Here is a 16,860-nt window from a genome sequence, read left to right as displayed (position 1 = left end):
GCACATATGAGTCCCCTTTTGGGCACAGCACAGAGGGCTATTTTCTTGCCTTTGCATTCCAGTTTAACACTTCCCACCATCTGGCAGGTATCAAGCCTTGTCTGAACCCTTGGGGAGGGAAGTAGAGAGGGAAGCAATTTAAACTATGAAAACCTGGTTGCTCTGGGCTCCCAAGGAAAAGGTCCATTTCTATGTCCACAACTAAGCTGAGAACAGCTGCTTCTACATGGGTTGGTTCACCTCCCTTTTCACTCTCCTCCCCATTTGTAAGCAAGAGCAACAAGGACCCATTCAGTCATCAGATGCTGGGAGGACACAGATGGGCATATGTGGAGATATGCACAACACAGGATCTCAGCCAGTGAGCGTGGATAACATGGGAATGGAACAGTTGAAATTTCCTCAATAGTAAACATTCCTACTACTCCCTCCATCACCTCAAAACAGTTTAAATCCATGAAATAATCTATGAAATTATTTATGGTGTAGTGCTTGTGGTGTTTAAATTAAACTCTGGAGACCGGAGTTCAGCCTACAGAATGACCTTAGGCACCTGGAATACTGTGTCTAATTCTGGGCATCACAATTGAAGGGAGATGTTGACATGGGTTTGGAGAACAAGCCCTATGAGGAATGCCTTAAAGAGCTGGGCATGTTTAGCCTGCAAAAGAGAAGGCTGAGAGGAGACATGATGAGGGCCATGTATAAATATGTGAGGGGAAGTCATAGGGAGGAGGGAGCACGCTTGTTTTCTGAGTTGTTTTCTGCTGCCCTGGAGACTAGGACTTGAAACAATGCCTTCAAACTACAGGAAAGGAGATTCCACCTGAACATTAGGAAGAACAGAGTGTGGTGGATGCTCCTTCTTTGCAGGCTTTGAAATGGGGTGAATGGTCATCTGTCAGGGGTGCTTTGACTGCGATTTTCCTGTTTCTTGGCAGGAGGTTGGACTGGATGGCCCCTGAGGTCTCTTCCAACTCAATGATTCGATTATTCTAGGTCACATTATCTCAATCTCAGAGAAAGGCAATGGAAAAACTCATTCTGAACTATTTTGTCAAGAAACCCTCATGATAGGTTCAGTTCAGAAATGACTTGAAGGTACACAACAACAAAACCAATGACTGCTTAAGTGCTTGATTTCCCTTACCAGCTCTCCACCCTCTATTGGGAAAGGTGGTAAATGAATATGAGAAATCAAAGCTATCTTATCTTCCATTTCTAAATGATAAATTGCTTGTGTGAATGTCAGTTACCCACCTTCCAAATGCTGGCCTCTTTCCCATATACCACTGCCATGTTGTTGGCTTTATTGGCTTTAATCATTTCCTTCTCTGTCTGGTTCAGCTCCTCAGACACAAATCCCATGAAGGAATTATCAGGCGTATGAGCTGTGGGGGAAAATACATATTCATAAATTTGCTGGCTGTTAATGTCTTAATACTCCACGTGTCTCTCTGTCATTCCTAATAGCAAAAAATATGTATATTTTCTCAATGGAAGATCCCTTCCTGAGTGCCATGGAGACAACCCTCCCTAGGATTCGCTTACAGCTTCATTGGTGTAGATTTTATATTTCTCGAAAAAGAGTGACAAATCCTCCCCCATGCGCTCTCACAATTAGAGTACAAATTTTCTGATAATTCACAAGAGATCTGCTGCATTAGTTTTTGAGCCAGTTACATTAATTTCAGAAATGCATCCATGGAGACATATCACACTCTTCGATACACAATATTTTTGATCTAATAATTGAATAAGCCTAGACATACATTAATTATTTTCCTTTCATTATACAAGAGCTAGTAGAACTGATGAAGCGGGGGTATAAAAGAAATAAAAAAGACATGTGCCCTAGAAAATCTTTTCTAAAATAAGTAAAACTGTTACGTCTTGACTAAGAATTGGTTTTTTTAGCACAACCTTTAAAAATGAATTTAGTCTCATCCTCCAATAGCTTCAAATATCCAAGAAACTGTATGACTGTATGACTGGCTTGCTTAAAATTTAACAAATTGTTTGGAGCACTACTACAAAGTGACTAACACAGGGTGATCATGGCCAAGTCACACTTTCTCAGCCTCAGAGGAAGGCAACACTCTTTGAACTTTACCAAGAAAACCATATGATTGAGTCACCACAAATTGTTGTCACCTTGAACACATATAGCAACAAAATGTAGAGTAAAACTTAGAAATGTATATTGAAACAAAATACTCTGCAGTGAGTTGTTAGATACTGCATTAAAAAGTATTGGTTATTTTATGTCACTGCAAAAGAACTTGCTTCTACTTGACATGGTGCTGATGCTCACGCACAACATTTGGGTTCACAATTAAATGACCTAGAACAATGCCACATGGCTTCCCAAGATGCCACCTACAGTCCTTCTTCCACATCCAGCTTTAAGGAAACTGGGCTGTGTTTAAGACTGACCTATTTCTAGTTGTTGTCCTGCTTCTGAATCGCTTCCTCCCTTAATTTTACAGCAGGATCCTGCATTTTTCAGTTATTCTGTAGCCATTTCTGATCATGCCCCAGGGCATTTTAAGACTGAATGCGTGTGACTGCGTACATATCCTAGAAGAGGATATTTTAAAAATCTTCTAACAGCACACAAGTTTGCAAAAGTCCATTTGTGTCCTTTCCAATCTAATCCCAAGGTTTTTGTTTTATTTTATTTATTTTTTTAAAAAACTGTCATTACATTCTCATCTACCTGCTGTCACTTTCCTTCCAGCTGGGAGAGGAATGATCGGTTCTCTTGGCAGCTCCCAGAGCGCACCCCTTGCAGCGCCATAGCACTGTGGCAGCTGCAGGTCTTTCACCCTCGCGACACCAGGGAGGAAGGGAAGAAGCAAGGGCGGCTGCAAAGCATAATTAGCAGAACAGTGGGAGTGCGACGGGAAAGTATGAATGCTAATTAAAATGGCAAACCCTATTAAGTTGGCTTTTCCTTGGAGTGTCATTGCCAAGGTTAAGGTCAGGAGGCATCAGCATATCTGCCTACCCAGATCCCTTTGGGGAATGAAGTTTGAGGTCCAAATCTGGCAGAAACTCCAGAATCTATTCTACATCATAGATGCAGCATAGGCCACAGACCTTTTCAGATTCTTTCTTCATAGCACTTGGGGGCTCTTTCATCTTCAGATATATTCCACATGTTTTATTTCTACTAGCTGTGAGAATGGAGTATCAGGAAAGCTATACAAATGATGCAAGCAACTGATTCAAGGCAGAGTGATCATGAACCTATGCATACTATGCAGTTCTAGTACTATCATTCCACTTTAACCACCATGGTTTCATCCTGTGGAATCATGGGATTGGTCAAACTACAAATCCCAGGATTCCATTAGACATAACTATTGAAGTTAAAATGGGATCAGAGTGCTACAACTTTATAGTGTAAATGAGCCTCGGATAACTGGTCAAGAGGCCATACAATACTTGAAAGTTCAGCCAGTAAATGAGCTGTCAGAAGAAACAAAGCTTTGGAGGAAACATGTCTATGTTGTAATAAGTAAGGCTTGGGCTACATTAACTGGTATTTTGAGTTGTTTTAATTCCTGTATTAATCTACTCATGATTAAATAGCACCTATGAACATTCTAGGAGGATGCAGTTATGGAAAGCAGTCTGGGCAGAGGGAGAGGACATGTTCGGATGTAGTTCAGTTCAGGGGGGGAAAGCTGCCAGAGCCCAAGAAATGGCCGATTGTTTCAAGGAAATAATCAGCAGTTCGAATTGGCATACTACCTAAAACAGCTATGATAGAGCTATTCTGTCTTTGATATTGGATGTAGCATTTAACCATGAAGTGTGACTCATATTCACACCACTTCTAATGGACAGGCAAACCACTTACGAAACATGGTCATGAACTGCTTAGGGTTCAGGTTCCAGTAGCCCCAGTTTGTCCGGTAGCCATGCAATGTAGCATATTCCTCATGATTGTATGCAGGCTCAGTCCCAAAGGTATCAATTACTCGAACACGGCACCTGAGTAAGGGAAGTGAAAGAAAAGTCATGCTGGTTATGCCTAGTGACAACTCAGCTGGATTGCAATAAAATGCTTTCTGCAAGTTTGTTTTGAAAGATTGTTTGGAGCTTCAGCTCTTCCAAAGAGCTGCAGACAGATTGCTAACTGAGGTGGGCTACACAGAGAACACACAATTTCTTTGTTGTAACAGCACCACTTGCTGCCAGTCTGTTTTCTGGCATAATTCAAAGGATTGGTTTTGATCGATGGAGCTCTATGCAGCACAGAACTAGGTTATCAAAGGACTATATTCTCCTTGATGAATCTGCCAATGTTTGGAGATCTGAAGAGGAGGTTCTTCTATTTATCCTTTCACCTTCATGGATACATCTGGTGGAAACATGAGAGAAGACCTTCTCAGTGGTTGTCCCCAGGCTCCAGAACTCCTTTTCTAGAGAGACTAGACTGGCACCATTCCCAATCTTGTTCTGCAGACAAATGAAGACCTTTCTCTTTCAACAGACCTTGGAGAACTGATTGTCTAGGCAGGATGTGCCTTGTATAATGTGCTGGATTTTCTATTTCTTATTTTGGTTGTTCCATCTTTTTTTACTGGTTTATGTTTTTTATGGTTTGTGTTTTAAATTCTTTTTCTTTTTTTTATAGTATGATCATTTTTAAACTTTTTATTATTTTAAAATGGTTCAGGCCCCGCCTACCGCATCTCCCCTCTATGAACTGGTGTGAACTTTAAGATCTTCCGGGGAGGCCCTCCTTTCACTCCCACCACCATCACAAGCACGGTTGGTGGGGACGAGAGAGAGGGCCTTCTCAGCAGTGGCCCCTGCCTCTGGAACTCCCTTCCTGGAGAAATAAGACAGGCCCCATCCTTCCCCTCCTTTCGTAAGACCTTGTGGTTTAAACAAACCTTTGAAAATGACTAGTTCTAGCTCTGCCCCAGATACTGTTGAAATTGGCTATATCTTTTTCTACCAATTACCCAGGTCACTTTCTTCTATTAGGCCCTGGAAATGTACAGCCATAGACTGTATCTAATTTCCCAGGCCCTCTAAAATCGCACTAGCCCAGCCCGGCCTTTTAAACTGCCTTGAACAGGCAGGATTATTTTAAATATATGTGCTATTGTGGTTTTTAATGCTTATATTGTCTTGTCAATTTTATGTTTATGCTGTTTTCTTTGTATGTATTGATTACATTACTTGGAAACCGCTCTGAGTCTCTTTGGGGAGATAGAGCGGTATATAATAGTTTTCCTCTCCCCATAAAATGGGGAGAGAAAAAACATTTGTCTGCCTCCCACGAGGCAGGGAGGAGTTCTGGTGGAACTCTCCAGAATATCTGGGGGCGTGGCCTGCTAGCACAGGCCAGGCCCTCCCAGGCTCATTCTGCGCCTGGAAGTTGGCCCACCACTCCCGCCCATTAACAGTATATCTTGTGGTTGCCTGCGGAACCGGGTAGGAATTTTTTCCTCTTCTTGTTTCATAGGGGGGGGGGGGGGTTTGCCTACCCTATACTGTTTAGGGGCTAGATAGAGGAAGTGGGCTATGCATTAAGTAGGCCAGGCATAAATAGATAGGGAAATTCCTTTAGTCGGTGTGCACCTAGGGCACCCCTTTAAGGGGTGAAAGGCCGTTAAGTTAAACACTCACCTACAGTTAAAGGGTGAGGTGTAGTTAAATGGCCTTTAATTGGAAGGAGTCTCGATACAAGAGCTCTGGAAGAGACTCCTCATTCCTTTCCCTTGATGGTGATACGGTTTGATTACCGAAAACCCAGGTGCTTCGCCCGGAAATTGTTATTATCGGGTAGTGATACTACCTGGGTTAGGTTACACCAGTTCCTTGCACCCTTGAGTTAGGTTAAGAACTTAAATAGGTAACGCTAAATAAAAGTTGCCCAATTTGAATCCAAACATTGGTGTTGTGTCTTTTATTCTCATGTTTTACTTCGGGGGTTGGTAGACAAATAAAGTTTTGTTGTTGTTGTTGTTGTTGTTGTTGTTGTAAAATCTTTTGTAAGCTGCCAAACTGTGAATAATGATGATGATGATGATAATATTAATATCTATAAAACATGAACTGGAGAGTCATTATCTGGAGCCCGTGAGTCACACCCAGTTTTAGCAAAGATCTTAAATTTCTGGGATCTCTGCTACTAGAGGACATGGCATCTTCAACATGCTATGGCCCTAAATCAACATTTCAGAATGGGGGTGTTTGTGAGATAAACACCACCCTAGGAGTATGTCAAACAGGCTCCCTTCAACATGTTTTCTTTTAAAAAGGCTCTTTTTTTTTGGACCTTATAAAATACCCTATATAGCAGAGTTTTTAAACTGCAGCTGGCACACTCACAACACGTTTGTGTGTCAGCTGCAGTGTGTAGGTGTGTAAAGAGAAACCCTTGAGTCTTATGTGAAATAAGCAATACCAATTTGCACACATTTCTTTCAGCAAAGGGACCAATTAGTATTAGCAAGACCAATAACAGCCAACTATAGCCTTTTCTCCTACTAATGTTTTAGTAGGGAGCTCAACGCCATGTCCGAGACCACTCCTGCTAGCTCAGGTAGGGAGACTGTAGTGCAGCGGGGTGGTCGGTACACTAACAGAATCCCTATCCTGTCCCGGTCACCTATCCTAAAGCCGGCACATTCAAAGGAAGATGATTGTGGGATGGGGCACCTGATCAGGGGGATAAACTCCTTATAGACCACTGCGACTCCGCCTCCCCGCCCTCCAAGCCTTGGTTGGTGCTGAACTGAGTAACCTGGTGGGCAGAGCTGGGAGAGGTTGACCCCTCCCCCCTCGTCCAACCAGGTCTCCGTTATACAAGCCAGGTCAGCTCGTTCTTCTTGAATTAGATCTTGGATGATGGAAGTCTTTCCATTCACCGACCTGGCATTGAACAGCACCACTTTTAGCTTGGAGGGGCCACCAACCTGGCACCTCAGTTGTATCTTGTCAGGAGAGGATTGTTTGATTGCCAATCTATTTTTATTTGTTTCGGGCCGAATTGTAGCGTTGATTTTTGGAATTGCCAATGTCCTATTATGAATCTTGAGCCGAATTCGATTTTGTCTTTGGTTCTTGGTATTTTTGAAGGTTGCCAATTTGTTATTGTAAATTTTACAATTTGATCAAGGAAGCCAGAGGGGGTTTGGCAGGGTGGGTGAAGGTGATGGTTAATGCCTCCTTACAGGAAGGAGAGTTTCCAGCGAGCTTAAAACAAGCTATTATAAAACCGCTGTTGAAGAAACCATCACTGGATCCCACCCAATTCGACAACTATCGGCCAGTTTCCAATCTCCCCTATTTGGGCAAAGTCATGGAACGTGTGGTGGCAACACAACTCCAGGGGTTTCTGGTAGACACTGATTATCTAGATCCGGCACAGTCTGGCTTTAGGCCGGGACATGGAACTGAGACAGCCTTGGTCGCCTTGGTAGATGATCTGCGCAGGGAACTAGACAGGGGGAGTGTGTCCCTGTTAGTTCTGCTGGACCTCTCAGCGGCCTTCGATACCGTCGATCACGGTATCCTTCTGGGACGCCTCATGGATATGGGGCTCGGGGGCACTGCCTTGCGGTGGCTCCGATCCTTCCTTGAGGGTCGGTCCCAGAAGGTGTTATTGGGTGACACCTGTTCGACCCCACAACCGTTGTTGTGTGGAGTCCCACAGGGTTCAATTCTGTCCCCGATGTTATTCAACATCTACATGAAGCCGTTGGGAGAGATCATTCGGAGTTTCGGAATGAGATGTTATCTCTACGCAGATGATGTCCAAATCTGTCACTCCTTCTCACCTGTCACCAAGGAGGCTGTCCAGCCCTTGAACCGGTGCTTGGCTGCTGTGTCGGACTGGATGAGAGCTAACAAATTGAAATTGAATCCAGACAAGACAGAGGTCCTACTGGTCAATCGTAAGGCCGAGCAGGGTATAGGGTTACAGCCTGTGTTAGACGGGGTTACACTCCCCCTGAAGACGCAGGTTCGCAGCTTGGGAGTGATCCTGGACTCATCGCTGAGCCTGGAACCCCAGGTCTCAGCGGTGGCCGGGAGAGCTTTCGCACAATTAAAACTTGTGCGCCAGCTGCGCCCGTACCTTGGGAAGTCGGATCTGGCCACGGTGGTCCACGCTCTTGTCACATCCCGGTTGGATTACTGCAACGCACTCTACGTGGGGTTGCCTTTGAAGACTGCTCGGAAACTCCAACTAGTCCAACGGGAGGCAGCCAGATTGCTCACCGGAGCGGCTTACAGGGAGCATACCACCCCCCTGCTATGCCAGCTCCACTGGCTGCCGATCCCATTCCGAGCACAATTCAAGGTGCTGGTTTTAACCTACAAAACCCTATACGGTTCCGGCCCAGTGTATCTGTCCGAACGGATCTCCCTCTACATCCCACCTCGGAGTCTAAGATCTTCTGGGGAGGCCCTGCTCTCGACCCCGCCTTTATCACAAGTGAGACTGGCGGGGACGAGGAGCAGGGCCTTCTCAGTGGTGGCCCCCCACCTGTGGAACTCACTCCCTGGGGAGATCAGATCAGCGTCCTCCCTTCTCTCATTTAGGAAAAAGCTGAAAACTTGGATGTGGGACCAGGCCTTCGGAAACTCTGGCAACTAAAAAGAAAGACCATAATGATGGGCAAATAATGAAGAAACCTGTTGGACCTATGGAACGCGGAACACTGACCATGAGACTGTTATTGATATGCTATTGTGCAATATATTGATGTTTTAATCTGTTAATTGTTTAACTATTGTAATTGTTTTTATATTTGTACGTGTTTGGATAAGGGCATCGAATTGTGCCTTCTTTTTGTAAGCCGCCCTGAGTCCCCCCTCGGGGGTGAGAAGGGCGGGGTATAAGCAGCAGAAATAAATAAATAATAAATAAATAAATAATAAATAGCATTTCAAGGAACAACACTGTCAGTTGTACTAAATGCTAATGGAGTGAAGTTGCCTTTTGCTAGAATGGAGTGGGTAGCTATGCTACCCCCTCTCAAAAGCTTTACTATACTGCTTGGTAACATCAACGGTGGCTGGGAAATGTTTGGAGGAGGATGCGGGAGAGAGACAGAATAAAAGCAAAAACAGGAATATCATCTCTTCTCACCAACCAAGCTGAATGCAGAGAGAAAACTGATTTATAATGGAGGCAATAACATTGCCTGCCATTTTTCTCCCTCATAAAATCCTCTAGGATAGCAGGCAGGGGGAGGACAATAATAATGAAAAGCAGGACTATCAGTTCTAAATTAAATCACAAAGTTTTTGCTAGTTGCTGATCCAGCAAGAGAGTCTTTTTTGTCTTGGTACTGAATTATTGTTGCGTGCCTTCAAGCGATTTTTGATTTATTATGACCCTAAGGCAAACCTATAGTATGTTTTCTGCACTGAGAGTGTTGTGACCCACTCAAGATCACCCAGTGGATTTTCATGACTGAATGCATATTTAAATCCTGAGAACTAAAACAGAACTGGATAGGCAATGGTGCCTTGGGTTGATCCATCCCACCACCACCTGCCTCTCCTTGTGGCCTTTGCTGAACTCACTTATAGATTATGATGGAATGGTTGCTTACCTATAACCATGTTTCTTTGAGTGGTCATCTCTGAAATTGCACATAAGGGTATTTCCTGTACCTGCACACTCAGTTCGGAGCTCTCTAGAAGCTCTTAAGATACATTTTGGCAGTAGCCCCACCCACACTCCCTATAGAGGTATATCGCCACTGGTGGTCAGGGACATAATAAAAGCCACTATAATCTCTCTTCTTAAAGTAGGAGGGGGATCTCTGACTATAGTTCTCAACTTGATGTAATGACCTGCGATAGTAGGAGGTGCCTTGAGATAGGCTGAGCAAGGCCCACAAACATGAAGCTGAAGAGCATCCCTTCAATCCCAAATAGTAAGAATACCAGAATTTATAAGATCTGTGGGAGATGGAGTGTTCGCAAGATCTAGGTCTAGAGTCTTCCCCAGAGCCTTGCTTCAGAGGGTGGCAGCAGGGTTGAGGAGAGACCGATATTGCTGGTTCTGACCCCTGCTGAGAGCTTGAGCTCCTCAGCTGGAGGAGGAAGTTGCACGTCCGCTGGGGTAGCAAGAGCCATTGTGCACACGCCTTCCAGGAGTGGAGACGGCAGATTCCTGGGTAGTCAGTGCCCCAGAAACAACAACTGGAAGCGATGTTGAGGCCCCTGAGGAGGCAATAGCAGTCAGCTTTCCTCTCTTTTGCTTCTTAAGCCATTTGCCCCACTGCAGCCCTTTGGCGAGCCTGGATGATGAGAATTTGGAGGGCTTGAACTTTTTAGCCTTTGGATTAGTAGGGGCAGGCTGATTGGGGAGAGACTCCCTGTCACAGGTAAGAAGTCTTCCAAAGCCGCGCCAGCAAAGGGAGAAGCAGGCGGTTCCAAAGCCGATCACTCCTTTTGCCTGTGCAGTCAGTTCAGAACTCTCCTCTCTAGGGGGGAGGAGGGCTTGCTCATATAAGAGGGCCTTACGCCTTGGCTCATGGTTCTTGCAAGCTTGGGGGTAAAAGAAAGGCACACATGCCAGGGTTGGACAGCATGGCCCTCCCCTTGGCAAAGGAGAGCCATAGCGTGCCCATCTGTATTGGGCAGCTTTCCCTCACAGGCTGAGCATTTCTTGAAGTAGGTTGTTGAAGACATTATTGGCCATTATCCGAGCACAGCATCACAACCCAAAACTATTAATCAGTCCAGTAGAGTGGTCAGTACAGTCCGTGGTCAGAAAAACTAAAAAGTCAAAAGGATTTACTATAGCTAGTCAAAAGAGCAGAGAAAAGTTCCTAGCTGCTGCAAAAGCGGTGGACAAAAGGAACTGAGGCTGAGTGTAGCCCCTCCCACTGGCTATATAGCTCTATGGGGAGTGTGGGTGGGGCTACTTCAAAATGTATCTTAAGAGTTTCTAGAGAGTTCTGAACTGACTGCACAGGCACAGGAAATATCCATATGTGTGATTTCACAGAGACCATGAAGAAGAAACATTATTTACTATTATTCTCACAGACCTGTGAAGTCCTGACCTCAGAGAGTATTGGCACTCGCCATAGGGAAGAAGTAGATAAGGTGGCTCATTCTCCTTCATGACTGTAACCCAGCAGGTGGCAAAGGCAGCTGGGAAACAGCATGGAGGGCACTCACTGGGCAGTTTACCAGCTATCAGAGCCACACAGATAAACAAGTTAGGAGGGGAGTCTAGCTATGAGGATGTGCTAGAAATTTACTGTTGGCTGCCTTATTTGGAGGACAAAAAGGGGAGGCTAAAAGTTCAAGAGAATTTCACTTTCAACTCCATTCAGATTTTGGAAAAATGCACAATGCTGCAAAACATGTTGCTCTTTCCAAAAAATAACAAACAAGCAAAGGAAAACCAGACCAGAACAAGGAAATACATCAAGAAAGGAAAGTAAAACTAAGCTAGAAAAACACCCATATATCAAGATAAAATCATGGCAAGTAGAGTTGTAACTTCAAAAGGAGAGAAAAAGAAGGCAAACAATATTTAAAAGATTGCCTTGGAAGATCGAGGGCAGTGAATGGATGGGAAAGGTAAAGCCTGTTTTTGCACCCCTTCTATACTCCCTGGACCACCTACAAGTGGCAATTCACCTTTTAAACAGGTTCCAGTACTGTTCAACATTTTACATTTTTCCTGGTTTTGTTTTTTATGGCAATCTATGCAACTGCAAATGGTTCCAGAAGAAGAAAAAATGCCACCTTGATGCATAACTACTCTATATGGTTTGCTTAAAACATACAGACCTTTTCAAAATCTCCACTGCAGTTAGATGCAACCAGTCCTAGATCCCAGCTCAATGACAGTAATTATTCCTTTAGGCCAGTATAATAATTACCCAATTGCTAATCTGCCATTTGGTAAAGTTGGCTTAAATTTTATGAGTATAGCATTAATCATTATTTTTTTCAATTACAAAATGTGTGGCTTGGTAAAAGACTATCCAAAGTTGGAGAAAAAAGTGTCAGACAAGAAGCATGAAGAGATTGGGTTTGGCTGAAGAGGAAAAGAGAAGCTGCCCATTCCTGGAAGCCTTTCAACATGAAGTTGACTGATTTCAGTAACATACTGCAATAGCCCCAGAGCCCAGAGAAGATACCCGAGATCCTTCCTACTGTTGTATCTCCTGGATTTGCAGCATTGACTCTGAGATATCAGAGCTGGAATGGGCAAGACTACTACATGCTGCATGGAAGAATTTTCTGTCCATGTTTTCATGATTATTGCCTGACACCATGGGATTTCTTGAGCACCATCATATTAAAAATTAACATAAATATGGAAAGTGAATAGTAAGGAATTAGCATCCACTTTTGTCATCTGTGATGAACAAGCTCTGTCAGAAGTATATTGGATTCCTGGATCAGGCCCCAATTGATTTTTCACACCATTGACACATGAGAATCTACTTCAGTTGTTGAAAAACTGTCACTTCGGAGAGGAAATAAGCAGCTATTCATATGAATGGCTGAAGGTCATAAGATCTAGCTCAGGGGTCCTCAAACTAAGACCCGGGGGCCAGAGACAGCCCTCCAAGGTTATTTACCCGGCCCTCACTCAGGGTCAACCTAAGTCTGAAATGACTTGAAAGCACACAACAACAACAAAAACAACAACAACAACAACAACAATCCGATCTCATCAGCCAAAATCAGGCCCACACTTCCCACTGAAATACTAGTAAGTTTATATTTGTTAAAATAGTTCTTCATTTTAATTATTGTATTGTTTCAAAGTTTTTTGTACTACAAATAACGCACGTGCAGTGTGCATAGGAATTCATTCATATATATTTTTTCAAATTATAATCCGGCCCTCCAATAGTTTGAGGGACTGTGACCTGGCCCTCTGTTTAAAAAGTTTGAAGACCCCCGATCTAGCTTACTGTAAAATGGTTGCCCAACTTTGCTATACATGAACCATCAGTTGACTCCTTGCTGGTAAGAAAGCAACTTCTTAGGGGGAATAATTTGGAACAGGAAAAGCAAGAGTTAAGCAGCTTCATTTGCTGCCTCTCCCCTTCCAATTGCCATTCATCAGCTTCAATCTCTAAAGCTGCTTTCCATTTAAACCCTATGAGATAGGAAATAATCACTTCATAGTGAAGAGGGTGGCCTTGATGTCTGGAGGAGGAACAGTAGGAGGGATGTCAAAAAAGCCCCAGTGCACTACAGAAATAGAAAAGTGTGTGTGTGTGCGTGTGCATGTAGTATGATCTCAGGATTCACCAAGGCATGTTACACTTTGTAGAGCCCCCACAGAGGTGTTCTGAGTAAATGTACATCTCCGCCTGTCAATTCTGTCACAGCAGTTTCCACCAACTGATTTTTTAAAAGGCTCAATTCAGAGAATGGAAAGAAAGTCAAAGCAGAAGTGAGGGGGGGGGGTAGCTTCTTACCTGTATTTTTTAAAGGAGAGGCCCATGTGCTGCTTCATCTGTTGTAGCCCGTGGTAGTCTGTGTAAATGAGGTCGAAGGGCAAAGGAACTGTAAGGGGGCAATTGCCCCGTCCTGGAGGCACTCCTAAGTTGCTGGGAGAAAATGACAAAGGGTTTAAGTACAAAGAGAAGGATTACCATAAATTCAAAGACATTGGTATGGGGCAGCCAGGTACAATTCTACCCCATTATCTAACCCCATCACACAAGGCTTCTGAAAGTCAAAGCCCCAACTATTTGGAGAGCACATATCTCCACACCCCTTGTGTATATAGATGGGAAGAGGTCTTCCATGATTTTCTCAAGGATGACCAGGGACTTAACCGAAGGCTTCACGCATGTTATGGCCTTTCCTGATAAAGCCAATTTGTCCTTCACAGTTGTACCACTGCTCTTCGCAGTGCATTTTGGCAATACATTCCATGTATTAACTCAAATGGCAGATATACTTCACTGAACCCAGAAAAACCTACTTCTAACTCTACTGCTGGTCATGCATTTCCTAGCCCCACTATTCCCAGGCTGACACTAAGAAATGTTTTTTGTAAAACAGTTAACGAATAGCCACCCGGCCTTTTGAAGCTAGCAACAACAAGCATATCCAATTTATGGTTTCTGAGCTGGGGATAAGTGCTTGCAGCTGCTTCATTGCTCTTGTCACAAAGAATATAAGCTCCAGTACCATGTAGAACAAGAAAGCTTGGCAGTGGCAAGGATGAGCTGTGGCGTGTTCACTTGTAATTTAAGTTCACTTTTATGGGCAATGTTATGCTAAGTGGGTAGCCAGGAAGATGACATGAATAGAAAGCATTTTGTATCTAACAATCATTTTAAACACATCCAAGCCCCAGAAACAAAATGAAATAATACAGAAGAGCACAGATATGCATTCTGGAGTAGGCAGAGCTTTTCAGGCATTTTCTGAGACACTGGAAAATACAAGACATTCAACACTAAAGAACAAAGATGTACAATCGAAAAATTAAAATGTTTTAGAATGATCATATCAATGCACAACTGGTTTAAGTCCACTTGTGCAGTGGGGGGCTGGGGAAGGAGGGCAGGCCAGAACTTGGGGGGGGGGGGGGGGGAGAGAGAATGTACCCAACACAGCAGACTTGATGGTGGAAGGGAAGGCTCCATAGAGTTGTGGAAAACTCAAAGTCCAAAGGTGGAACAACTTGTTTTTCCCCTGCACAAAATGACATAACCACACCACACACAGTGCAATGGTAAGGTCCTAACTAGATGTAACCCACCAGCCCCTTCTACACTACCATGGAAAATCCAGATTATCTGCTTTGAAGTGTATATGGCAGTGTAGACTCATATAATCAATTTCAAAGTAGATAATGGATTATTTGCTTTGATAATCTGGATCATGTAGCAGGGTAAAAGGGACCTAAATGTTGCTGATGTGATGTCAATAAGGCTTCCCCATGGCATATGATATGGGCAGATCCAGGGACTAGTACTTTTTGCTAAGATGTGCTTAACATATTAGAAAAATCACTGACATTTGTAAATGCTCGCATTCTTTTACATTACATTGCTGTGGTGTGAAATTTAACAGAGTCAGCATAGTTGAGCCCTGCGTGCTTTTAGTGTTGCAAAAAGAATTACACTTCAAGGCTGGAAAGATAAACATTCACCATCTATCATGCTTTGGACAGAAGATCTTACTGCTTCAGCTGCACAAGAACATGTATCTTATTGCTGTCAGCTTCAAGAAAATGCATTTTGGCAAAAATGATCAGTTCATATGATCAGCCTTTGTCCATATCCTATATACATTTCTTTCTTTCCTCTCACTCTTTTCAGTCTTCCCTTTATAATTAATCAGCACTCTCATATCCATAGGATTAGAAGCTACAGTTTTACTTAACCTCTCCAAAATGTGTAAATTCATAATAGCACTTGTATGAGAAAACCAAAGTGATTGCAGCAAAAAATTGAATGTGTTTAGCAGGTTTACATAAAAAGCACCCCTGATGTAATGCTGCATATATTTTCAACCTTTACATTATTAGTTGATTTCGAATTGTTGTATTAATGAAGCATATTTTGTTTTCACTCTTCTGAACATGTGTAGGCAGGAAGGCAATGACCTGCTTGCCAGCCTTTAGCCCACAATTCGCTTAAAATAGTTCTGTGTATCTTACCCATTCCCACAGAGTGGTGTTCTGGCAGTAAATGATGCTAAAGTAATTGAAGTACAGGAGATAATTCTTTCTTTAAAAGACTAGCTGTTCTATGGGGCAGAAAATGGAATTTCACTTGCTTCCCAACAGAACCATTTGGCCTTTGGGAGAAAGAAGCAGCAACAAGAAAAGGAAGAAAGGGGGCAATCACCATTGTCTTTCAAGAGTCAAAGGGCACACATGATTAATGGTGTCTTAAAGATTGCTGTAAAATAAAGTGTTGTCAGCCATCAGCCATTTAGAAATTTTGATAATTTTATTCCCAGGTGTCCACCTGTATGTCTGCTTACTTCTCTCTGTCTCTTTTTATCTTTTTCATACACACACAGTTAAAGACAGGAAATTTCAACCTTCTCTTGAAGAGTGGGGAGAACAAATCCTGACAAAGAGTTGGGTTCAAGGAATACTCAAGAAATAGACATGAGTGTTGACTGAATCTAAATATCAGGTATCACAATGCTTTTAGAATTGTGTGGTGGTGGTGGTGGTTGTGGGAGGAAAGTTGAAATGTGGATTTAGATTTAGCTTGTCGGAGATCAGATACTTTGCTGAGAAAAAGTAAATTGTGGTAGTTATACTCGAATGTAGATAGTCTATATATAAAGGAATCAAAATGTCACTGCTTGTTAGAAATTACATTTGGTATCTACTGCCCAAATTTCATAGCATGACAGGCTCAGGAGACATCAGGTTTCTTTTCCCTTTTCAGGCTGAGGCTCAGTAGGATGAGCTTCATGCCTTAAAGGACCACAGAATCCTAGCAAGATGGGCAGACCCAGTTGCCGAAAAGATATAAGCAACAAAGAAATGCATGTACCAAGATCTGACATGCATAACATCTCCAGTCATTGATAATATTAACAACTTCTGTTCTTGATTAAAACGCTAACAAAAACTCAAGATTACATAATTGTATGATAACACATTTGCTGTAATAGAAAGTATGTAGTGCACTGATGATAACATATGAGTTTGGTTTGTGTATGCACTCATGTGCATATGCTGCACCTGCATATTAATGATGGATCCATCTGTCAGTTTAAAATTCTCCCACATTCTTTAAAATTCTGCTTCATCCCCCCCTCCCCCATCACATCAAATTTATGTAGAAGTATTAGCCTTAGAAAACCCCATGAAAGGTTTGTCTTAGAGTTGAAGGCACACAACAATAT

General features: G+C 43.0%; 1 protein-coding gene across 2 annotated transcripts in view; it reads right to left on the bottom strand.

The window, feature by feature from the left end:
* MGAT5B (alpha-1,6-mannosylglycoprotein 6-beta-N-acetylglucosaminyltransferase B) overlaps window positions 1–16,860 on the bottom strand; it is a 233,755-nt gene that overhangs the window by 35,878 nt on the left and 181,017 nt on the right. For both annotated transcript variants that reach the window (XM_060764586.2, XM_060764587.2), the window contains 3 exons: window positions 13,449–13,580; window positions 3,869–4,002; window positions 1,261–1,391 (listed from right to left, as the gene is read on the bottom strand). In XM_060764586.2, coding sequence (XP_060620569.2) covers window positions 1,261–1,391; window positions 3,869–4,002; window positions 13,449–13,580 — 397 coding nt within the window. The remainder of the gene's footprint in view (window positions 1–1,260; window positions 1,392–3,868; window positions 4,003–13,448; window positions 13,581–16,860) is intronic.

Source organism: Anolis sagrei, chromosome 2 (assembly GCF_037176765.1).
Source record: "Anolis sagrei isolate rAnoSag1 chromosome 2, rAnoSag1.mat, whole genome shotgun sequence".
Taxonomy (NCBI): Eukaryota; Metazoa; Chordata; class Lepidosauria; order Squamata; family Dactyloidae; genus Anolis; species Anolis sagrei.
Note: the sequence above shows the minus strand (reverse complement) of the source record. Positions and strands in the feature narration are given on the sequence as shown.